The 26,288-nt window shown below is 36.6% G+C and overlaps 1 protein-coding gene across 1 annotated transcript; it reads right to left on the minus strand.

Moving 5' to 3' along the window:
* Window positions 1-1,091: 1,091 nt before the first annotated feature.
* LOC123682614 (coiled-coil domain-containing protein 40) lies at window positions 1,092-26,181 on the minus strand. The gene is made up of 14 exons (XM_045621347.1): window positions 26,068-26,181; window positions 23,883-24,111; window positions 23,700-23,820; window positions 20,880-21,099; window positions 18,858-19,015; window positions 17,468-17,712; window positions 15,024-15,267; window positions 13,177-13,359; window positions 8,975-9,220; window positions 8,709-8,883; window positions 6,537-6,745; window positions 6,265-6,480; window positions 4,130-4,324; window positions 1,092-1,616 (listed from the first exon to the last, which is right to left on the minus strand). The coding sequence occupies exons 2-14, from the start codon at window positions 24,086-24,088 to the stop codon at window positions 1,158-1,160; spliced, it is 2,877 nt and encodes a 958-aa protein (XP_045477303.1). The 5' UTR covers window positions 24,089-24,111; window positions 26,068-26,181; the 3' UTR covers window positions 1,092-1,157.
* Window positions 26,182-26,288: the final 107 nt, after the last annotated feature.

A 26,288-nucleotide genomic window follows, 5' to 3' on the forward strand; every position in this document is an offset into this window, starting at 1 on the left:
AATAATTATAATAAGAACCATATACTTAGTATAGTAGATTTCTGGTGTTAAGTGGTAAGTGAATGTTATTTTGATACTATTTCCCTTCATTTGTATTTGTTCTACGTGTATCTCATGATTTCTAAATAAAGAGCTATTATCATTTTTATGTGGTCACATAATAAATTTTTTTTCTTCATTAGCATCTCCTTCACAGGATATGATGACGAGTTCTTCCCAAGCCCGTCTCCTTGAGTTTTTATCCGAATAAACACTACTTGTCATGTCGCATATTACAGGAAAATTCTCAATTTCATCTATGAATAATTTAGGAGCGTCCGGTTCCATTTTGAAATATTTCTGACCGAACAGATCGAAGGAAAATACGTAAATACGTCTCTGGCATCTATCAGCTCGTGCCCGCGCGGTCATCTGAACGGTTACATTAGAAACCTATGATCTCAAACCGCGCGCCAACGCGCGGTTACTACGGGCAAGCTCTAGAACCGCGCTCTACGCGCGGTCCATAAAACCGCGCGGAGGCATGTGTACGCTTCGAAGAAAATTCATGTACTTGTAAACGCGCGGTTTCAAACCGCGCGGAAACCGCTCGTCATGTGAACGGGCTCTTAAGCACAGATTTTTTGCCGTAACGCTTCTAAATTATTTGGCGTCTCTAAATATACCTTGATTTTAAATGACCCCACAGTAGTCTAAGGGAGTCAAGTATGAGGAACGCGGTGGCCACACAATAGGACCTAGTGTAATAGGGAGTTATTCAAACTTTTTGCGGTTTTTGTTTATTATTGCCTGTTCTGGCATCAACTCTTCCAAATGAGAACGAAGCAGATGTATCACATTAGGACTGATTATTCATGTAGATATTAACTTCCTTTTTCGTATCTCTATCGTTTTTCGAGTAATTGATTGATTTATTCATCTCTTCGCTACTTGGAATCATAGAAAGCTGAAATTTCGGTTATGGATTACCAATATCTCGTGGCCCATCCTGTATAATATGTACCTATCTTCTTTGTTCACCTTACATATTTAAACATTAGTTATTTTCGAGGTTATTCAGTAATTCACTGATCAGGCTATTAAAAAAAAAGAATTTTTTTCAATTTATTGAGAAGTAAATATATAAAAAATAGTCATAATTTATAAAATCATAATTTTCAAAATGAGTATTGCACACATTCTCCTTCAACACCTTGAGCCCATGCGTTAATATCACCAGCATAGACTTTCGGAAGATGAAGGGTATTCATAATTCTGCTAAAAAAATGGATATAATGCGGAAATCGATTCACCAAATTGTCAACAACAGTCACAAGCTTCGAGTTCATCTCCTCATTCTTCACCAATTCTTGTGTTAGCGCACATTCCGTTTTGTATACCAAAAACGGTTTCTTTCCTCTGGCCAAATCGGAATACATATTGAGCTTTTTCTGCTTCATTATCAACAGTTCGAATTGCATCAGTTTGTTTGTTTTAATGTTTTCGTATTCGTTGAGCACGTTCTCTGTCATCTTCTTCACTTCCACAACCTCTTCTTTCATTTGCTTCATCTGGTTTTCGTATATTTTTTTCTCGTCGTTTATTTTTTTGGTTTTATCCTTCAGAACTTTCATTCCCTGTAAAATAGCATTTTTTAGTGTTTGTAGATAAAAAATATATTTTTAACCATTTTTCACAGATTGTTAAACATTTTTGCATATAATATGGGATTAGTAGGAATTATATAATTCATACAATTCCTATAATTCCAGAGTTATACCATATGATGGTGTAACTCTTGACAGAAGATGAAGTATCACGAACATCAATGGATGATTTGTGTAGACTTGAAAATGGTAAACTTTCTTTTTGGGCAGCAAGGCCTCTTGGATAGTAGGGACAAAACACATCACTGGGTTATGAAAGATTGGCCCGAGGATTGGCCTCAGAGAGAAAGCATGGACGTGGGAGAAAAAAAGGCCACAAACGACGCTTTGGTTGAAAGAGAAAAAATGAAACTTAATGATGCAATTTGTAAAGGCTCTTGATAAGAATGGGTCACGTTTTGCATATATAAAAATGCATCAGTTGAGCACAGAAAAACTCAAAGTAGGGATATTTGACGTCTCACAAATGAGACAATTAAGTAAGGATCCTGCCTTCATAAATTCAATGAATCAAGTTGAACGAGAAGCTTGAACCATAGTATAAGGAAAGGACAGGGTGTTGAAGTTTGCCTTTTTTCAAGTTTTCTCTCATAGCATCTGCAAAATACAAGATTTATTTATTCAACTGAAATTTGGCAAAGTTATTCCAATTCAGAGTTGACATCACGTCATATGCCAATTTCGAATGCAAATCTACAGGGTGATAATATGTTATATTCATTACAAAAAAGTAGGACTACAAGAAACACCCTGTATCTCGAAAAAAAAGCGTTTTCGGGCCTATATTTATATGACTTTTTAATTTTAAAATTATCCAAGGCATCTCTCATTTTCGTTTTTACCTCGAATTAAGGAACACCATGGCTAATACTTATCGAATAGATTCCTCATTAGAAATACTATAGATTCACTGAAAATAATTAGTACAGCTAACTTGAAATTTTAGGGTGCAAATATCTACGGGACCCTTATCAATGGATTTTGGATAAATTGCCAGTTTTCGGAGAACTGTTTCCTCTTGGTAGGTAAATAAAAACAAACTCATTTAATGCGTTGAAGTGAAATTCAATCAACTATAACTGGAATAATAAAGATGTTCTCTTCCATGTCCTGCTGTCCTAATACCCGGACAAAATGTGGTAGGGTAAAACGAGCTCTATGTAGCAAGTTGTTGCGCGCAGGACAATTTTCGCTGCTTAAAATTGAAAGAAACGTTCGTCAAATTGTCACATCACAAGTTACAACCATAGAGTAAGTATATATACTTGTTCTGTGGTTACACAACTAGTTTCGAAGCTTTCGACTTTGGAAGGAATGTACACGAGCATAATAATAGTAGTATAGTATAAGGAAAGGACCTTATACTATGCTTGAACATCATTTGATTCAGTTGTAGAGAATTTTCTTGGCAAACATAAAGCTCAAAATTATGTTGAAATGGTTAGCAAGATGCTTAATAGTTTCAAATCCTTGGGGGAGCAATATGAATATTAAAATACACCATTTACACAGTCACTCAGACCGTTTTCCAGAAAATTTAGAAGACATGAGTGAAAGGTGACGGATTTCACCAAGATAAGTATGGAGGCCCGCTACCAAGGAAGATGGGACATGTACAGGGTGGGCAAATAAGCGAGGTAAGCGGCTATATCTCAGGGTCCACTCATCGTAGAGACTTGCGGTAAAAAATTTTACCACTAAAGTGTACAAGAAAACGCACTGGAAATTGTTTTGAAGTTCATACCTCTACCGCTAGGGGGCGTAATAGCTACCGTCGAGTAGAAAAATGAATTTTACTCGAAAATGTTTCATATGAAGTTGAAGAAAAAATAACATCACTGTAATCCTTGGAAAATTCACCATCTTTTTGGGTCGTCACTTTCGATTTTTCGACATCAAATAGGGGTCGGTGAAAGGGAGAAATCTGACCGATTGAAATGCCTGTAACTTCAGTTTGGCTCAACATTTTTAAGCAAATTAGATCTCGTCAGAAAGATAATATCTTGTTGATTGAGGACAAAATATACTCATGATAAATTTGTTTTTGCTGCTGTCGATAGGGGGCGCTAAGTCAGAGGTTCATTGTTTCGTTCATTTTACTCCGAAATTTCAAATGTAATGATAGGATTTTCTTAACAGAAACAGAAATTCCATCGAATTTGCATGAAAAAACCTGCAGGTCGCAAAGCGATAGTTTCAGGCGTTCTGAAGTTATGGCCGAAAGAAGATATTCTTCAACTGATGCACTGCGAAAAACCAAATTGTGTCTTTAAGTTCTGACAGAAACAGAAATCCCATCAAATTTGTATGAAAAAACCAAAAGGTCGTAAAGCGATAGCTTCAGGCGTTCTGGAGTTATGGCAGAAAAAAGATATTCTTCAAGTGATGCACCGAAAAACTAAATTGTGTCTTCTTTCGGTCATAACTCCAGAAATGTGAGAAAAAACTCGCCTTTGAAACCACTTTGTGTTATACTCACGTACATTTTCGATTTGCTTGATCTGATTCCTCATATCATCCATCTTCCTCTTGAAATTGAACCTTGTTTTTTCAATTCCAAACTTGCTACGCTTCTCTTTTGCCTCATTACCTGCTACTATAGATTCTCTCCGGAAAACACACTGCTCAAGGTCAATCATAAACCTTTCTTGGGCCTTTTTCAGTTGAGCGTATCTAACCTATAATAATGAAAATTGATCTGAAAAATTATGAACGAAAACCATATTATATTTCCGTGTTTTAATTTCAAGGCAATTATTTTATCGTAAAATTACTTTATCAGGTGAATATTCATAATATTATTTTAGCATTTTCATCCTTATGAGGTTCACAAGATCTAAAGCGAGCTGGCCTTGGAATGCTCAGAACATGCCGATTGGGTCCTGAGTCATTCTTACACTGAGAGAAATCCATATTTTTTATTAATAAAGCTCTTATTTGGAGGTTATTTATTCACAACTATTAGGTACAGCAGATTTATATTCAATATATTCATTAATAGTTAAATTATGCATTAAGAAAAGTTTATTAATAGAGAATAAAATATTCGTTCACAAAGTATTTGATAATATTTAATATATTTCGGTGATAAATAATTTATATGAACTTACGTTATCTCCACAAATAACATAAATTCAGTGTCAACAAATTTTCAACTAGTAGTTAACGAACATTTGCTATTTATGAATAGGTAAACTCTTACAAGAAATCAATAATTTATTCACTCAGAAACAAATTAACAAACTAACATAATTCTAGCGATCCAATCTGTGGAAAAGTTTAAGGACACATTCCTCAATGAGAAGCGCATCTCCTTGAAGGATATGTCCTTGAACTTTTTCTTTGATTTTAATTTCCTCTTTGAACATAAAATCTGGGTTACTATGGGCTTATTGATGAATGCCGCTTAGCACATCTGTACTGAATTTTGGGTTTAGATCGTTTGTACCTTCTTAGTTATAAGTGATGTTGGCAGAACAGTGGTTAGAACAGATGGAATCAAGATGACTAGTGTTCAATCCCGGATACCCTCAATATGAACTCTAAATAATTACCTAGTTTGGTAAACGGTTCTTCTCAGATCTTTTGTTCACTACCCTACTCATTCATAGAAACCCAGGGAGGTCATCAACGACGTTAATAAAATTGACAACCTCCTTAGGGGCCTTGGCCGTTACTTCTCTGGTATCCAGAACCGGCTTACCCATGTGAATGGTTCTTAGGCCAGCCAGCTCCGGACACTTGCATACCAAGTGTTCAGCTGTTTCTGATTGCGATCCACAGAGCCTGCAAATCTCGTCTGCTGACTTTCCCATACAAATGATGTTTGTACCGACAGTGCCCCGTCAGCAGTCCCACCATCACCGGAAGCTCGGCTCGCGACAGCTTCAGGAGCTTTTTGGCGTAGGTAGGTGAAATCTATAGTTGAAAGAAGACGTAGTCCTAAGAGGTGCATTTTAGAACCTATTTGTATTTTCATAACTAGTTGAGAGCACCTATTCGATAAAAAAATGCTCCAGGTAATTTTATTATTTTACTAAAAAAGTGGAATTTGCATTAAGAAAACATTTTTGTGTCAAAAAATATGTTCTGTTTCATTAACTGACTGCGCCCCTAAAATTTGGCGCCCCTGCAAAATTTCCGGTTTGCCGGTCCTGGCGGCGTCCCTACTCCTGTGATGATCAAATTTTGTACGATGTACGAAGTTGTACATTCACTTCATCTTCTTTGTTTTTTCGGAGCAAATAAGTAGAGTGGATCACTGTATGACACTCTTTTGTAAATATATTTGGTAAGTTTTTTTCACAAATATTTTAAAAACATATAACCGCTTTGTACAAAGAACATATCATCAATTTTTTTTGCGAAAAACAAAAAGTTCACGAATTTTAATTGAAACACGAAAATTAAAAATATTTATTTTTTTCCATGTAGATTCATGTTTGAGGAAATTATTTGAAAACCCATTAAAAATCGGTGGTTTGTAAGAAAACTTATCTCTGATTTCGTTTTCAACTGATCAACCACGTTGTGGTGTTCCCTCTTAATGAGTCAGCTCATTTTTTTCATAGTAAGATTAGGTTATATTGGATTTATGCTTATTTAATCAGTTATTTACCTCCATCTTATGAACCTCCAACCTCATCTGACCAATTTCACCTTCTGATCCCTTCTCTAGCTGTATTTGATTCTTTGTGGTCACAATAATCTTCAGTTTCTTCTCCCACTCCAGTACTTCTCTATTGATGTCTAGCAATTGCTTGCTCAATATTAATTTTTCCTCTTCGATATCGACTATTTGAGCTTCCAATTTGAGGCACTCCATTTCGGCCGCCTGAAAAGTATTTGATAAAGTCAACAACGGTTGACAAGAACTAGTACCACTACCACCTTTAGCTTAGTCATAAACTCCAACTGGGCCAAATCGTTGTGTGCATCCAGGCCCTTTCTCTCGTCCTTTTTTCTACTGAGCGACTCGCTCCTCATGAGGATTTGGTTGTGGTAATTCAATATATTTCTACTAGTTTTCTGGTCTTGTTTGCTTATGGCTTCTATTTCATCGGTAACTTTCAGATTTTTCTGTTGCAATATCAGGATTTCTGAAATGTAACGGTTACAAATTATAGAGAGCAGAAGAAACGTTTATTCTATAACAAAATTTTGAATTAACTTATTCAATAATATCACGCATCAAGACAGATCAGAGCAATATTCTTTATTGAAAACCAAAAACCAGAAGGAAATTTTGAAGATAGAAGAAGAGATAATTTATAACCATTTGGGAGGAACAGATAGAATGGAAAGGAAATTTAACACTATGGTTTATTATTTTCTCTTTAAATGCAAAATATCTCGAAACCAAATGGAATTAGGTACATAAAAAATGATCAATGTGAAAAAAGAATGGTAATAAATTTCCAGTGACGGGCTTAAAATGCATCAGGATCATCAGATCCGAACGATAATTTCAAAATTAATATCTTCGGAAGTATTGGCGCGGTGAAAAATTTTGTTTTTGCCTAACCCAAATACAATGCGCAAAAAATTTTACGCACATTCTGAAAATCTCAATTTCAATGAAAGTTAACTCTACATTGATTTTATAACTTATTTTTTATGTTCTCTCGGGAAGGTTTTGAACGAAACAAGACACATTAAATGAACGAAAAATTCAGGATTTCACCGAATCTTATGTGAAAGAAGAGAAATAAACAATTTTCAAAATACTGGAATGCTGATAAGTGATTTAATACTTGGTATTTCCACCCCTTGCTTTAATTACCGCTCGGCAACGACGATCTAATCCTTCCCAGATTTCTCCGAGTTGGATTCCTAAGTCATTAAGAGTAGCTGGATGATTTTCTGAACTTCTCAGCCTTCTATTGAGGTTGTCCCAAACCTGCTCAATCGGTTTGAGATCTGGACTTCTTGCTGGCCATTCCATTCGAGAGACTTCAACCTCTTCAAGGTACTCCTGAACGATGCGCGCACGATGGGGTCTGGCATTATCGTCCATAAAAATGAAATTTTCACCAATGTATGGGGCAAATGGCACAACATGCTCTTCAAGAATGTTCCTTATATACCTATCAGCATTCATAGCTTCATTATCAACGACCACTAGGTCTGTGCGAGCAGTCAAAGATATTCCACCCCATACCATAATCGATCCTCCCTCGAAACCAGTAGTATTCAGGAAATTGCACTGAGCATATCTTTCATGTGGACGTGTGTATACAAGGGAACGTCGGTCACAATGGTAGTGGCAGAATCTAGACTCATCTGTGAAGAGAACTCTCAATCAGCCTCTTCTTAATGGATATGATCTCTCGCAAAATCCAAACGCGCCCTTCGATGGCTGGGCCTCTTGCCGCGACACAAGGCCTTAAATCATATTCTCTTATTGTCTGAGTGCTAATTCGCACCCCATGAGTTTGCTCAAGCTGATTTTGAAGGAGGCGAGCGGTTGCAAACCGTTGTCTCAACGAAGAAACTCTCAAGTAACGTTCTTGAATGGCAGTTGTTACCCGTGTTCTACCCTGTCCTGGTCTTCAGACATTCATATCTGTCTCCCTGAATCGCTGCAACATTCTGGACACACTTGTATGGGACACTCCAAACCAAACCTTTCTGAAATTCTTGTGTATGTCCACCCTTCTTCTCGCAAAACTACCGCTTGGGCACATTCCTCTTGGGTCAAATTGCGTGTTTTGCGTTGCATAGCGATCGAGTGTAGAAAATCAAACAAAACTATTGATCACTAGAATTGATCGAGAACAACTGATTTCAGAATGGAGCCAATACATTCAAAATCTGATAATCTCAACTTTTTTTATTCCTGCTGGGAAAAAACATATGTATTGGAGAAAAACGTTGAAAGTGGATAACATATGCATGCATAATTCTGATAAAAATAATTATCATTGAAACACCTTCAGTTGTAGAATAAATTTGAGATTTCCATAATGTGCGTTAATTTTTTTGCGCAGTGTAGTACCTATAAATAAGACTACGGATTTCTTGGATAAGATTGACTTTTTACATTCACAAATCAGTACTTACGTTTTCTAAGGAGATCGTTGTTGGCAATTTGCTGTTGTCTTGATTCCGACAAACTCAACACATTTCTTTGTTCGCGCATCCAGAACATTTGTAGTTCTTTTATTTTCTCTTTAGCTTCTTCTATATTTTTTTCCAAAGTTTTGATCTTTATCTCTGCCGGCGATATTTCTCTGCCCTAAAACGTTTTTTTTAATTTTGCATAAAAAACTTGAGGATATTTCGTTGCATCAATATTCTGGCAAACTTTAAATTTGAGTTGTACAAACCCCTATAACCGTAACCATCTCCATCACTTTATTGTTCAGTTTGTCGGTGAGTCGTTGTCTTTTTACAATGAGATTATCGTAGTCTTTCAGGGTGTCTTGAAAATCGGACAGTTCCTTTTCGAGTTGCAGTTTACTGGTGTTCAAGTCTTTGATCAATTTACTCAGTTCAGCGTTTATCGAGATCTGAGATTCCAACTTGGTCTGGATGATGGAATTCTTGTTCTCCGAAAGGGCCAGAGTTATTTCCTGAAATCACATTTTTGATCAACCACTATCGAAAGGTAGTATAGGGCGTTTTTTTTCGAGGTATACAACTTTAAGTTGGCATTACTGTTCAAGATGGCGACCGATTTAACAGCTGTCAAGTGATTTATTCATGGTTTGGCAATTCATCATGAATAGACTCACGCCTGAACAACGCTTGCAAATAGTGCAATTTTATTTCGAAAATAATGGTGCTGTGCGGAATACGTATTGCGCACTACGTCCATTTTATTTTGTTTAGCGATAAAGCGCACTTCTGGTTTAATGGCTACGTCAACAAACAAAACTGTCGCATTTGGAGTGAAGCTAATCCTCAATTGTATGTCAAAACACCGTTACATCCAGAAAAACTGACTGTTTGGTGCGCTTTATGGGCTGGTGGAATCAGTGGTCCGTACTTCTTCCAAAACGATGATGGCCAGAACGATACAGTCAATGGTGATCAGTATAGAGCCATGATTACTAACTTTTTCATTTCTGAATTGAACAACCATGATGTCCAGGAGCTGTGGTTCCAACAAGACGGCGCAACATGTCACACAGCTCGTGCCACAACCGATTTATTGAAAGACACGTTTGGTGACCGCCTAATTTCACTTTTTGGACCTGTGAATTGGCCTCCAAGACCTTGTGATTTAACACCGCTAGACTACTTTCTGTGGGGCTATGTAAAGTTATTGATGGTCTATGCGGATAAGTCACAAACCCTTGACCATTTGGAAGACAACATTCGCCGTGTTATTGCCGATATACGGCCACAAATGTTGGAAAAAGTCATCGAAAATTGGACGTCCAGATTGGACTACATCCGAGCCAGCCATGGCGGTCATATGCCAGAAATCATATTTAAAATGTAATGCCACAAGATTGTCTTGCGAATAAATAAAATTCATGTCAATCGAATAATCCATCGTTGTTTTATTGCAATTAAAAGTTCTATAGCTCTAAAAAAAACATTGGATACCAGTTCAGGAGACTATTCGATTCTCTGATATGTCTTAGAGCTTTTGAAATTAAAACTGATGTTCCAGGCAATAAGGGATTCTGCTTGCAAGCCACCCCTTGTCAGTCTAAAAGCTATAAAATATGCGTTATGCTTGGAGAATCTGAATTGAATCACTCACAAAATCGTGTTCTCGAGTGATCATTCGATTCTTGAAAGTTCTCGAGAAAATTACTCCCGATTCTAATAAGTATTCGATTCTGTCCATCAGCAGTCGTAGACCTATACTAGTGTTGTTCAATAAGTTTTGCGTTTTCTCCTAGCCTAAATATTTTTTTTTGTTTTGTTTTTCTCTCTCAATATGAACGTGTGATAAGTTTCATTTCAATCTGCCATTCAGTATCGACGTTTTACAGAAAAAATCAAGTATCGCGCAGTGATTGAATTTATAAAGTTTTAAAAGCCAAGGAAATTTATAACAAATGTTGAAAGTGTACGAAAACTCTTCGACTTCAATAAGTACAGTAGTAAGATGGGTTGCTGGATTTGTACAAGCTGGTCGTACAAGCTTTGAAGACGACGTCAAGGATGTACAAAATTAGAAACATCACTAGAAATTGTAGAGAGAATACAGGATATCGTATTGGAAAATAGAAAGGAAGGTATTGAGTAGAAGCCCTAGGCATGTCATTAGGCAGTGTAAGCAATATTTTGACTGAAGTATTTGGTTCCAGAAAACTCTGTGCAAAATGTTTACAATGGAACAAAACACATTCGAATGCGACTTCTTAGCAACATTTAGAGCGATAGTGTGGATTTTGTGTATCGATTCATCACTATGGATGAAACTTGGGTCTATTACAATTATCCTGAATCAAAACAAGAGGCTGAAGAGTTGTGTGAGCCTGGTTCTTTGGCTCTGAAATCGGCTAAGAAGATATTAGCATCAGTTTTTTGAGATATGAAAGAAATTTGTTTGTGGATTACTTGAAAACTGGTAGAGCAATCAATTCCGAAAATTATTGTGAACTTTTAGACCAGATGAAGGAAAAAACCTGGAAAAAAAAATGAGATTTGCAGAAGAAAACAATTTTTTTTCATCAGGAGAATTCACCGGTGTCACAAGAGCATTTTGACGATGGCTGAAACCCATGAATCAAAGTTCGAATTGCTAGAGCATCCATCGTATTCACCAGATTTGGCCCCTAGCGACTTCCATCTGTTTCCAAACCTAAAAAAAGTCATGAAAGAAAAGCGTTTTTCATCAAATGATGAGGTAAAAACAGCCATAGAAGCGTATTGTGCAACACTTCCAGATTCTCAATTCAGGGATGAATTCATAAATTGGAATCTCGTTGGAACAAGTTTATTGATGTACAATACTTGAGACGAGACTTAAGATGCATAGAATACCTGGTGTGTTTACTGATTCGATTTTGTTTCAGGCTTTTCGAGAGACCCACCTGTTGCTTTGGTGGTCTGCTTCACCAGAGTACTGTAAGGTGGCGCTCTTTAAAATTTTTCGAATTCCCGCATCTGCCTGGTGCCGTTTAAAAAGGAAATACTGATTTTAGACGCTGCAAACATCCACAATAAATTACAATTCAGTTCATATCGAATTTTTACTCAAATGAATGGAATATAATGACAGACCATATAATATAAAATATTAGGTCCCTCTTTAGCTGACCTACCCCCGGTGTCACTGTGACGTGCCACTTATGGGACACCCTGTATACTCAAAGCGTAGAAATAGGGGGATACTGGGGGTAATTACACGGTGTTCCTAAATTGGAGATACAAATGAAAATGACAGATTTACGGATCATTTTAAGAAAAAAAGTGCTATAACATGAGTCCCCAAACATTTTGTTTTGAGATACATGTGTTAAAGTTTAAGTTTTTTTCTCGTATAACCTTCCCTTCACAAGATATTCGATATGAATTGGCCATAGATATTTCAGTTTAAAGTTTTCACCATGTGATATGCTAATTTTGAATGCAAATCTACAGGGTGATATATTTTCTGGAAAGATGCCTGCTTCCTTCCTCCAAAACTATATTTTGATGAATGGCTGTTAGTTTAGAAAAATGTAGAAAAAAAACTCTAGTCCAGTACTACACTTTTTGGTTTGTTATAGTTTTGTCGTATCTGCTATCGATTTCGAGAAAAAATCTTTAGTAATCCTCAGGAAAATACAAATTATTATAAAGATCCAGCTAGTTAGCTCTAAAGAATACATTAATTTTAAGTTTTGGTATTTTTTCACTTAATCTGTAGCGAAGATTAATAAATATGTATTTGATAAACTGTACGACACCCTAGAAACAACCTGTATATTGAAAGCAAAGCGTTTGTGGGCTCATATTCATGAAACTTTTTTTTCTCAAAATTATCCAAGTAATTTCTCATTTTCCCTCGTAACTCTCATTTGAGAACACCCAGTATAAGGTAAGAACAACCGAATTAGTAACAACAAAAATTATTTCGAGTAATTTGGTTCAAACTTCATTATCAAACTTCTTTTTCTAACATTACAGATATGAATAAAAGTTATCGTCAAAAATTTTTTTTTCGATTATCCCCCCCCAAGAAAAAAAAGATCTACGCCCTTGGTTCACAAGAGTCGAGAATTAAGAGAATGTCAAATGTAAACGATGTATGCGCCATCTGAAACAGACCACGATCCCTTGAAATCAAGTAGGTATAAATCTGAAAATTTTCCCGTTTTGTCTGAAAGTTTTACAGGTGTAAGTAGATACACCAGGTTTTCTATGCATCTTAACTATACTGAATAATAAAGTGCATTTCAAACCAGAAAATTGTGTTTATCTAATAGAACTGCAAAACTTATGGAACAATCAGCTTGAAGCTGATTCAGGTTTGTTGAGGTTACTCCAGTTTTGTATAAAGTTTCGAATAGGACGCCCTGATGGCCTCAAGATGAATGAAAGTTAACTGTATACAAATTTGAGATGCAACTAAAGATCTTACCAATTTTCTGTTATTCCCTTTCATTTGTCTGAGCCTAAGGGCCAAGTGTTGCGATGCTTTGCTGTTGGTGGTTTCGTCTTCCAGCAGAAGGAATATCTTCTCCTCCCAATGATTCTTGATTTGGTTCTTCTTACCCCAGTCTCTTTCCATCACCGACAAAGACGTTTGAGCAGCGCGGTTCTCCTGAAAATATCAGATTCGATGACGTCCAAATATGGTTTTTTTATAGGGTGTTCAAGCATTAACACGACGCTATATTTCGTATAAAAATTGAAATTTTCGATTTTTTTTGGCACAGTATCCTTAGGCTGTTAAGGTTTTTCAAGAATAAGTGAGCACACCAGTGTTTTAGACAGCTCATGACTACCATATAAACCCTAAAAATTACGAAAAATACATTTCAGAATCATGTAGACAAAAACCAAGATATATGTAGAGAAATATTTGAAACAGTCATTTTTCAGAAACGCCCTGTAACTTGAGAACGAATCAAGATATCTATGATATTAATTTAATAGCAACAATAATTTTTACCATGCAATACAAATTTTCATCAATGTTAGGCGTACAACTTTGCTTCCGTCGTTTTTTCAGAAATTCGAGGCTTTATTGTAGAAGACTGGTCTTATTTATGACTCGAAGTATTGTCCATCGCTGACCACTACTTTCTCCCATCTTTCGGGCATCGTACGAATCTCGCGTTGAAAAAACTGGTCATCTTTAGAAGCGATCCACGAATCGATTCAATTTTTTACTTCTTCATAAGACCGGATGTGCTGGTCAGCCAGGCCGTGTGCCATTGATCGAAACAAGTGATTGTTCGAGAGAGCAACGTCTGGAGAATACGGCGGTTGGAGTAGGACTTCCCATTTCATAATACAATACGCCGAACTGGAATCACTAAATACTGAGCATGACCTTGGAACCGTGAATATTCGGTTTGGCCGTCGATGTGGAAGCACGTCAACTATATCCCCATGATTTTCTGCGCTTTGGATTATCGTAATGAACCCATTCTTCGTCTCCAGTCACAATGTGATGTAAAAATCTCTTCCGTCTTTACCTTGTAAGCATCTGTTCACAAGCAAACAAACACCGTTCAACATCTCACGGCTTCAACTCGTACGGCATCCAATTTTCTTGATTCCGAATCATTCACTCGATTTTCAGGCGTTTTGAAAGGCTTGTTGCGTCACTCCCAATGATCCTGCCAATTCTTGTTGCGTTTGACACGAGTCTTGATCAAGTAATGCCTCCAATTCTGCATCTTCGAAAACCTTCTCTCTTCCAATTTGGAAAGGTCTTCGACGTCACAATCACCGTTCTTGAAGCGTTGAAACCACTCCCGACACCTTCTGTCACTAATAGCGAACTCACCATAGGTATTTGAGAGCATTCGATGAGCCTCAGCCGCAGATTTCTTCATATTAAAGCAGAAAATTAAAACCTTCCGCAAATGACGAGAAATTTCCTCGTAAGCTGACATGTTTAATCGAGAATTTTTTTTATGAATACGGCTCTATGAATCGTGAGTTTCGAACACCTAGTAGAGTTATCAATAGTAATAGAAAAGTAGTTAGTACTTACCTTCGTCTTACTGAGATATACTCTTAAAACCTTATTCAAATGAATTTGTACATTTCGAAGGTATCTATTTTTTTCATATGGAATCTGACAATTCAATTAAAAACAGGGTGTTCGATAAGAAAAAACTTATGTGTATTCTTGAATAATTTGAGAATGCAGTTCAAACGGAGCCTAATGATACTGTGTCCAAAAAAAAATCGAAAATTTCATTGCTCAACCGTAATATAGCGTCGCGTCAACCCTGTATATGTTAACTGTACCGCTTCTAATCTTGCGATATCCTTCTCGGTATGCTCTATTATCGATTGGCACTTCATTATCCTTCTCTCGATCCTCCTCTGTTTCGCCAGCTCGTCATCGGTTTGGTTTTTGCAAGTTGCGATGTCAGCAAGTATCCTCTGTTTTATAGCAGTCAGTTTTTCGTTCAGCAACATTTCCTCTTTGGCCATTTTAGCGATTTTCTCCGTTTCGCATATGATATTTTTCTGCTCTTCATTATATTTCCTATAATGAAAACGCATTGAGAACGCTTGAGAATGTTTCAACAAGATCAGAATTTTGATTGATAAAGGGTGTTTTTTTTAGAGCTATAGAACTTTAAATTGCAATAAAACAACGATGGATTATTCGATTGACATGAATTTTATTTATCCGCAAGATAATCTTGTGGCAGTACATTTTAAATATGATTTCTGGCATATGACCGCCACGGCTGGCTCGGATGTAGTCCAATCTGGACGTCCAATTTTCGATTACTTTTTCCAACATTTGTGGTCGAGGGTTTGTGGCTTATCCGCATAGACCAATGACTTTACATAGCCCCACAGAAAGTAGTCTAGCGGTGTTAAATCACAAGATCTTGGAGGCCAATTCACAGGCCCAAAACGTGAAATTAGGCGGTCACCAAACGTGTCAATAAATCGATTGTGGCACGTGCTGTGTAACATATTGCGCCGTCTTGTTGGAATCATAGCTCCTGGACATCATGGTTGTTCAATTCAGGAATGAAAAAGTTAGTAATCATGGCTCTATACCGATCACCATTGACTGTAACGTTCTGGCCATCATCGTTTTTGAAGAAGTACGGACCAATGATTCCACCAGCCCATAAAGCGCACCAAACAGTCAGTTTTTCTGGATGTAACGGTGTTTCGACATACACTTGAGGATTATCTTCACTCCAAATGCGGCAGTTTTGTTTGTTGACGTAGTCATTCAACCAGAAGTGGGCTTCATCGCTAAACAAAATTCGTTTATGAAAATCGGGAACAACGGCAATCTCATTTTGGGCCCATTCGACGAATCTACGCCTTACTTGATGATCGTTTGGCTTCAATTTTCGAACGAGTTGGATTTTGTAAGCACGCAAACCAAGATCCTTCCGCAAAATCTTCCATAAAGTGGATGGCCACCGAAACAATTCCTGTGCTCGATGGCGGATAGACTCAATCGGGTCTTCCTCAATGCTACGCTCTACAGCAGCAATAGCTTCTTCTGTACGCACCGTACGGCGTCTCTGGGGATGCGAGTTATCAATAAGAGTAAACGTGGTGTGAAAACGTTCCATGGTTAATCGAATTAACTGGTCTGATGGACGATTTTGTCGACGATAAAATGGATGTAGTGTGCGATACGTATTCCGCACAGAACCATTATTTTCGAAATAAAATTGCACTGTATGGAGTGCAATTTTGTCTTGAGGAGTTATTTGCTCGTACATCTTTGATAATAAAGGAGGTGTCACATTTCTCATTGCTATAACCAAATTATTACCGATTTTTTTGGACTCAAAGCAATGATATGGAATTTTAAATATGCAGTTCCAGCAAGATAGTGCAACAAGCTACACAACACGACCCATCTTGGCTTTATTGCAAGAAAAATTCCCAGGATGCGTGATTTCTTGTTTCAGCGATATGATTTGGCCACCAATATCTTGTGATTCATCGCCTATGGATATCTTTTTGTAAGGTTATGTGAAGGATCGTGTTTATGCCGATAATCGAACTATTGACGACCTGAAAACTAACATCTGTCAAGTTATTGGTGACATATTGCCCGAAATGTGCGAGCGAGTCATCGAAAATTAACTCACAAAGATCGAGTACTGTAAGAGAACATGCGGAGGAGATTTAAATAATGTATTCCACACATAATCGAAAATTCCGAGCATTATATTGAAATGAACATTTGATCGATATTCTAATAGAAATTGTGTGTTATTTTATAGGGAATCCTACTTAGTCCGGGAACTGAAGAATTCGGTGTACAAACTTAGGATTATCAAAGCCACACCCCTAAGGGATCCGTAGAACTAACGGTCGAATGGAAAACAGCCTGAATGCCCATAAAACTCGGCATTTCAGGGCTAATAATTCAATCGAATTCCGACCAGTCTACAACTACAACATATTATGTTCAACACTTGCACCGACAACGAGAAGATTAAAGATTTTCACATCTGTTCCCGAGACCGACGAAAAGGTACCTGTAACGACTCAAGTGACTAGCGACCCTTAGAATCGATTAGACAAATTATCATCTTCTTCACACATGTTTAATGGGTTGGAAATAAATTGAATGAGTGTTTTTATCCCGTCCTTTTATTTCCCTAAATTGTCCTTGGCCGTGAACTACTTTAGTCACAGTATAAGGACCACAACCCACAATCTGTCTACTTTCGGAATCCTTTATTCTCACTTACTTGAGCTCTTCGTTGACGCAATGCAGAACTCTATCCCGATTGGAAATGGCAATAACCACAGAATTCCAGGAGTGCATCAAACATCTGTAATCGGAATCGAGAGCTTCTATGGTCGTGTTTCCTTCAGCAACTGCCTGCGCCAACTCTTCTCTTTGTCTTTCTTTAACCTCCAATTTCATATCGGTATTTTCTAGGTCGGTTTCCAACTTCCAAACCTCACTTTGAAGCTTGTACAGAATCATGTCCTTGAAAAAAATTAACTCATGAGCGATTTTATTTTTGATTTTTAGAAGATGTAGTGAAAAACAAAGTTCTAAAAGAAATAATTAAACCATAGATGAAAATGGAGAATAGCGAAGAAGACACAATATTAATATTTTAATATTGAAAAAAAAAGGGAAAATTAGGAATGATCCAGCGAATTACAGGAAAATGAGCGAACTACCCATCAGGATTACAAAAATTGGTGTATATAAATCTGGTTGACTTCATTACAAATTGCATTACGAAAATAAAAACACCTGACATACCTCCGAAAAACGGAGGAGATTAAGGAGTAATTTGATAAAGTGGGAAGCACAGGGCCATTTTTTTTAACATGGAAAAAACCTTCGAAAAGAAGTAGCAAAAGGATTGATCTTTAAGGGTCAACTTGCTTAGTTCAAATTCTGTAGGTACTTATTTTGTGTAAGAGTGAATAATACAGTTACATATTTTTTCTACATTCATGCAAAAAGCAAAACTTTATTGAACTATATTTAGTGGAAAAAGGAGTTCTTTATTGCACTAGTGCAATAAAGTTTTTATTGCACTTATCTGTCATTCTACTTCAACGTGCTGTCACCAATTGTTCATCCACTTTCAACATTGAGGGTAAAAATAAAGTTTGAGTTAAATATGTTCGTAACGTATTAGTTCCTGTTTCAATACAAATCGATATTAATAATAAAGTATTCAAGTTGCGCTTTTCATTTTCCTACACCTAGTGCCGCACCTCAATAAATCATTTTTTGCTTTTTGCATGAACGTAGAAAAAATGTTGTATGCAACTCGTGCAAAAATTGTTTATTGCACTCAACGTGTTGTCCAACTCGGCCTAACGGCCTCGTCGGACAATTTCACGTCGAGTGCAATAAACATTCACTTTTTGCACTTGTTGCTTAAATAACTATAATGGACTCGGTTCTAATTTCGACAAAAATATACAGGATAAGTCAATAGTGCTCGATCGATAACTCTTGCAAATTCAATTCAACAAATAAAAAAAAAAATTTTTTTTTTTTTTTTTTTTTTTTTTTTACGTTAGTTGTTCCAGATATCGTGGGAGTTCAGGAAGTTGTAAATTATTTGAATCGATGGAGAATGAAACTGAATCGAATACTATGATTACCTGTCTTCTTTTCTCATTTATGAGTCTCATCTGATCTTTTATGGTTTTCTCCGTCATTCTTTTGCTGATCGTGATATCAGATTCAACATCTTTCTCCCAATTGGCAGTTTGATGAAAGAGGAGATTGGTGGTTTCAACCTCATTTCTCAGTTCTTTTTCTGAAATTCAAGTAAAATATGTAAAACAAGACCTAGTCTTCAGTATAGTATATTGTATATTACATAACAAGAGTTGTATAAGAAGCATATAACGCACGACTAGAACAAATTATTAACAAGTAATATATAACAAGTGATTAATTCTAGGAGAACGTAATTGTCTTACAACTTAAGTTGTGTAGTAACTACGCTTTTTATACGACCGCGAAAATTTCCATAAAAACTTAGACAATTCCAAAAACCGGTGGCAAATCGCGATACAATTACGAAACATCAAAAGGTTATCGGCTACGCGGGCTGTTATTGATTCATTTCCGTGGCAACTACTAAAGGTTTCATATTATTGGTTATTCGCCGTGCGATTTACTTTCAGATGCTACCGTATTGGTTGTTGATCGTGCTTTCTGTTCACGGTAAAGTAAATCGCACAGTTTTAAGTTGCACTGTGCTTAAAGTAGGCAGTTCCATAGTTGGCGAGATGTACTAATATCATCACTTTCTTTAGGGGGAGTAGAAAAAATTATTTATAAACATTGTATGGAATTTGAATGAAATTTTTAAAAACGAATTTTGTCTTATTTGAAATATAGTCTAAGATATGGCAGATCACGCATAATTTAGGAAAGCCTACAATTTCCTCAGTGAGTCTGCTGTATCATAGCATACCAATCATGATGTGGGATAGCTAAGCGCGGTTATGGTGGCCTCAGCTACCATCAGGAGCGAAAGGTGTTATAATTTTGTGAACTAAGTACGGGGCGTGTATTTAAAATAAGGTCTCCTAGGCCATTGTATCGCCGCAAGAAATAGATGAAATCCGGCAATACTGTTGTATACGTTAGGCTCCCCTCCACCAATCGACACCTGGTGGAGCTCATTAGGACGCTCAATCTTGACGTAGCAGTCATTTGCAATGGAAGTGCCGGTTGTCGCTCCCGCCAGGTGCGAGTTACGTTCAGTCATTAAATTTTTGCACTAAAAAAAAACTCCACCTATAGAAATTCATCGTCAATTGGAGGGAGTGTATGGTGAGAAATGTATGGACGTGAAAAACGTTCAAAAATGGAGCGCAGCGGCAGGCCGTCACACTCGGACGAAACAGTGCGGAAAGTTGAGGCGCTTGTGCTGAAAGATCGCAGGTTGACTCTCAATGAGTTGGCCGAAAAACTCCAAGATGTGTGCAGTAGAGACCCCATTCATATTTTGGTGAATAACCTGCAATACCGATGAAGAAGTTCATGAAGCGGTCATTTCGTTCTTGCGCGAGGCGGCGGGATCGTGGTTCGAGGAGGGGATACAAATGTTTGTCATACGAATGAGGAAGCTCATCGAAGTGAATGGCGATTACGTAGAAAAATAGCTTAGATTTCAAACTTTACAGCAATGTACAAAACTTAGTAAATAAATATTTTTTAATGTGAAAAAAATTAATGGAGACCTTACACGCCTCGTATTTCAGGGAAGCTGCCGTTTGGATATGCCACAATACACACTTATAGTTATTCAAAAAAGAAATGGCAGACGATCATCCCGGTTTTTAAGTGGTGGCCAAAATTTTCAAAATTGATTTTTTTTTTCAAAAGTATTTCAGGACACTTCTATTTTATATATATCATTATTTGAAGTTCAGAAGTCTACACTTCTGAAGGCAGACCGGTACGTCGGATCCTTCGACCTGGTAGGCAGTAAAATCTTTCTTCCCCGCGTGTATAAAATACAGGTTGGTCCATATTTTAGTTCAATAAATTTGGCGTCGGATAGAACAACTCTTTTCATGAAAAAAGTTCATATAAACATATATCCTAACAAGCTTCGTTTCAGAGATACAGGGTGTTAAAGTTTGGAAAAAAAATTAGATACCTACCTTCTTTTTGAGTTTTCATCAGAAGTTCCGTCTCTTTTTTGAATTTTTCCCTGTATTCCTTCAATTCCAGCTCTACTTCTTCTCTAGCAGCTGTTGCATTTTTAACGTTATCTACGTATTCTTCCAATATTTTCTGTTTTTTGCAAACCATCTGCTGTATTTCGTAAGCTTCGACTCCTATTTCTTCTTTTTCGGCATTTTTAGTTTTAGTGTCAGTCTCCTGAAAAGTGAATCACTCATTAGTCAATCGTCTTGTCTAAAGGTCCGAAAATCATGTTAGTTTGGAAGTTTCTAGTAAGTAGAGACAGGGCCGCCACCAGACACAGACCGCTTGGGATATAAACCCAACCGTGCATTCGGAAATCGGTTGGGCAAAATTCAAAGGAATATTTTAAGCAAAACGTGTGAAGATAGAAAACAAAGAACAACTAAACGAAGCAATCGAGGATCTAAAAAAAAGAATAATCGAAGCTGAAGTACAGTCCACCAAGATCAAAAAAATACCGAAAAAGAGACCGCTACCTCTAGTCGTGGAAATTTTGTTAGATGAAAAGAAAAAGGCGAAGAAACAGTATAGACGCACATTAAACCCCGGTGACAAAACTATACTGAATAAACTGACGAACGATGTGAAAAAGAGAATCAAGCAAGTGTTCAACGAAGACTATGGGACAAGAAGTTGGAAGAATTAGATACGGAAGACCAATCACTGGGGAAAATGACGACAGCACTAACTGGAAGAAAAACGAAAGCAAAGATACCAACACTCAATAAGGGAAATCAAGTAGCTGTCAGAAGTGAAGAAAAGGTAGAAATGTTTGTAGAATCTCTGGAACATCAATTTAAGCCGAATCCAAAAATCAACGACGACCAATTCAACCAATTAATCGAAATTAACAGAAATATAACAGACGAAGATCACAATGAAATGGAAGATGATTCAACAGAAGTGACTAAAGAAGAAATTGAAGAAGTTATCAAAACATTAAAAAATAGAAAAGCACCGAGAATAGACGGAATACTTAATCAAGCAATTAAAAACTTACCAGGAAAAGCTCGAGATGAAATCGTTGAAATAGCCAGATTCATACTTAAACCAAGATATTATCCAAACAAATGGAAAACGGCGGATACAATATTAATTTGGAAGAAAGGAAAAGACAAGAAATATCCAACGAATTATCGACCCATAAACCTATTATCGGCAATTAGTAAAATGTTAGAGAAATTAATCCACCGAAAACTGACAGATTTCGTAGAAGAAAAGAAAATAATTTCAGATCACGGGTATGGGTTTCGTAAAGACCATTCAACGATTCATCTACTGGTACTACTAACGAAAAATATATTACGGAGCAAATAAACCTCTCAACAGATACCGGTGCAATTTTCTCGGATATAGAAAAGGCATTTGATAAAATGTGGCATCGGGGTCTGATATACAAAATGAAGTGATAAAATTTCCAAATAAACTTACGAGATTGATACAATCGTACCTGGCAAATAGAAAATTTAGGGTGAATATCGAAAGTACCAGGTCAATGATCAGAGAAATAGAAGCCGGAGTTCCCCAAGGATCGGTGATAGGACCGCTGCTGTTCAACTTATACAGTGGCAGGTATACCGAAAATGAATATATGCAAGATAGCCCAGTTTACAGATGACACTGCCATATAGTCGGCTAAGAGTGTAAATCTGCTATTAGTATTTTCATGAATAAACTCTCTTATTATTATTATTATAACACTTACTGTACATACGGTTTTTTTGGTCTCCTGTAAAATTGTTCATTATGGACACTCTTAGCCGACGATATACTATACTATCACAGTAGAATGCGGAAAACAATCACTAGGTAGTTACAGATAGACCTAGATAAACTGATGGAATACTTCAAGAAATGGAGATTCAAAGTGAATACATTGAAAACAGTTGCAATCTACTTCGGAGGAACAACAGCAAAGAAAGAGAAAGCAGGAAACCTCAAAATAGAAAACCAGACGAAAGAATGGAAAAGAGAAGCTGTTTTTTTCTATCTGTTTGTTGAAATTCATTCCTTTATCCAGGCTGTTTTTTTCTATCTGTTTGTTGAAATTCATTCCTTTATCCAGTATTACTCCCATCTGGGAGTAATACTGGATGAAAGAATGTATTCTTCTCAGAAAAAAAGGCAAGGCAATTGCAGGGGACACTGTACCCGCTGCTCAACCCTTAAAGTAAACTTTCTTTAGAAAACAAGCTGAAGATAATAAAACTAGTACTAATACCAAGCATTACGTATGCAGGAGTTACCTGGTACAATACGAAGGACAATAGTTGCGAAGTACGCTAAATTCAGTAATAAGAACAGCGGTTGGCGCCCCATGGTATATAACCAACCAACAAATCAGAGAAGAACATACTACAAATCAAAATAAGAATGACAGATAAGAGGAAATACCTATTTCAAAGAACTAAATAGAAGAAAAAAAAGTGACACGAAGTAGGGAGCAAAGTCTCCCGATCAGACAACAGTAGAAAATAGGAGAAATAAAATTAGAGGAGTGGGGAATGTAAATTCCGAACCTTAAACAAGAAGAAGATCTAAGAGATCGGAAATCGGAATAAAATTAATCCCAAAATAATATTCAACCTGGTATTATTTATCCCGCAATTAGTAAGCAAGTCGGTGCACACGGTTGTTACGGCACCCAAGGTTGCCTGGTTGGACGGTACGTCATTTCCATAAAAAGTTACCGGCCCGAGACCCGAACTCCTGACAGTGGATTCATACCGACTAGACCAACCGTCTGAATCAATAAATCAACTACATTGACTTACCAATTCTAAAATTTCCTCATTCAAACGCTCTATCTGCTTGAGAAGATGCTCTTTTAACGCTTTTTGGAATCTCTCAAGAGCTGGATGATCAGGGGCTAATATTTCGTTCACCTCCTTTTCCCTTCGAAATAAATTTTCATTCAATTTTTATTTTAAAACATCACAATTCAAATTGGTATTTACCTTAGCTCAATATTGCAACGTTTAGCTTCCCTCTCCTTTTTTCTCTCTTCAAGGCAATGGCAACTTGGAAGATAAAAGGTCAGTGGTTTTTCTTGATCGAATTCGACTCTCTGTTGCTCTTCGAATTTTTTGTACAGTTCTTCGTTAGCTGTTGTTTCATTGGTTGTACTGGTGAAAGTGAGAGATATATCGCTATCGTCGTCCATTGTTGTTTGTAATCAGGCAATGACTGGAAAAGAAGAGAAATTTATTATTATAATATCTAACAATTGTGGGTCTTATACACACAGTGTAGGGTTTTCAATAAGAGGTTTCATTCTGATATTGAAAAAAAGGAGTATATTTTAAGAGAAATCAATTCAATCGTAAAGAAGAAGAACAGCTACGGTTGCAGCACTATATCCTTCTCATGCAATTTTTCCATAACCAATTCGCACATTTGGGGCTGTATGTCCTCGATAACTTCACGAATTCCATCTTTAAGGTCTTGAATCGATTTTGGAGCAATGGAATAGAGTTTATCTTTCACGTGGCCTCAAAGAAAAAAGTCTGAAGGTGTTAAATCACAAGATCTCAGTGGCCAATTGTGATCACCTCTTTGAGAAATAACACGGTCAAGAAAGTTTTCCGGGTTGTCTGTTCAGCAGATTGCCGATCTATTCGAGTGTAATGAGTTTTGGGAAGATTTTGAGCCAAATGATGGTGTTTAAGCTGTTTATAAATTATATTGTACCACCGGAACCTAAAGAACTATGCTTCTGGTGGTTTATTGGATAATATATCTGGAAAACAACTGGTTGCAAATGCTGAAGTTCTCATGGAAAGTGGCTCAAGATTAGGAAATTTTTACACGTTGGAGGAAGATGATGGTGACGAAGAGGAGATTCCAAATGACGTTATGAACTATTGCGTCAATATGCTAACTAGAAAACTGAGCAGGGAAGATGGACACAAAAAAAAAATGCTTGGGTGATCTACAAAATTCATCACCCTTAAATTACCCATCTGATTTTCAGGAGAGAAGTTGTACAGGCCTACCTGAAGAAATTTCAGAATTTACCGAAATTATTAGGAAGGTCAGTGTATTCTAAAATATTTCGAGATGTTCGCCTTGATGGTAGATTTTATCTATATCCTCCAGTTCTGGCCATATAAAATCCTAAATCATAGCTCGGTAGCGCAATCCATTCACCGTTACAATTACACCAGCAATATTCTCAGTAGTTCTTGAGCGACGTACACGGTTTCGATTCTTCACATCAATAACTTGATCCAAAGGCTCAAATTTTTCCACCAGTTTCAGTATTGTCGGCCGAGAGGGTGTTTCACGACCAACCAATTTCAATATCTTGTTGAAGCATGCATCGTTCCATTTTTACTAGTCAAGTGACAAATACGACAATTGCCCAAATAGCGGGCTATCCAAATGAAACCTCCTATTGGAAAACCCTGTATATCTGAATTAGATAAAAAAAGTGGATCTACCGAATAATTTCACTCGGTTTAAGTACAAATTTCCTGAAACTAAATATTTAGAATCGTTCAAGGAGTTTTCAATAACGCACAATTATTTGTTTCTATAGGAAACTTGAAAGATATTGGTAGGAATTTAATTACGAAAATATGTTGCAGTAGTTCATTTATTCAAAATACGATATATGAATTTTGAAGCCTAATCGAGGAAAACCATTGAAAAAAATTAATCTATCAGAAAACTCTTAACATTAAGCTGTTAAGTGAATTGTTAATACTTAATAATGGATGAATACATTGAACTGAATATTTTCTACAAACTGGTCTTCATTCTGATATTTTCGAGCTATGATATGACTCGGAAAAAAAAATAGCACATTTCAATGTTTGCAACGTAAATTATAATTTAATATTATATTTTTCTATATTTTTTTATTGGCTGAATACATTTTTTGGATTTTGTAGTATTTTTGTTATGTGAATTAGGTTTATAGTAGTATAGCAGATATCTGTTCAGTTAAAAATTGCAATTCAATTGAGAATATACCATGAATCATCATAGTATTTGAAAGAACAAACTCATAACTTTTGACATGTTACAAGAAGCTATAGAGGGGTAGTTAAATGGAATCCAGCGTTTTCGTATACAGCTCTTCAGTTATTACTCACTACTATAGAATATCGTATATAAAGTGAATGTTATTCAACTTACGTTTTCTCATATAATTGTATATACTTGTATATTTTAAAATAACCCAACGTACGTCAACAAGTCATAGATATTCGTACTGTTTGGATCAACGTTGCTATGGATACGCATCTCCTTTAAACATGTTATTAATGATAAGGCGGAATCCTTTTGGCATGGAAACGCTTATGGTGCGTTCCATAAAACTGTTATTGCGGTAATTTGCCCGATCAAATCATAGGGCC

This window comes from Harmonia axyridis, chromosome 6 (assembly GCF_914767665.1).
Source record: "Harmonia axyridis chromosome 6, icHarAxyr1.1, whole genome shotgun sequence".
In the NCBI taxonomy this organism is placed as follows: Eukaryota; Metazoa; Arthropoda; class Insecta; order Coleoptera; family Coccinellidae; genus Harmonia; species Harmonia axyridis.

What these genes read in the sequence shown, in the direction of transcription:
- LOC123682614 (XM_045621347.1), bottom strand. Translation starts at nt 24,088, where the DNA reads ATGGACGACGATAGCGATATATCTCTCACTTTCACCAGTACAACCAAT. An exon ending in CGTTGCAATATTGAGCTAAG is followed by an intron (nt 23,821 to 23,882) that starts GTAAATACCAAT and finishes TTTATTTCGAAG; the next exon opens with GGAAAAGGAGGTGAACGAAA. An exon ending in GATGAAAACTCAAAAAGAAG is followed by an intron (nt 19,016 to 20,879) that starts GTAGGTATCTAA and finishes CTTGAATTTCAG; the next exon opens with AAAAAGAACTGAGAAATGAG.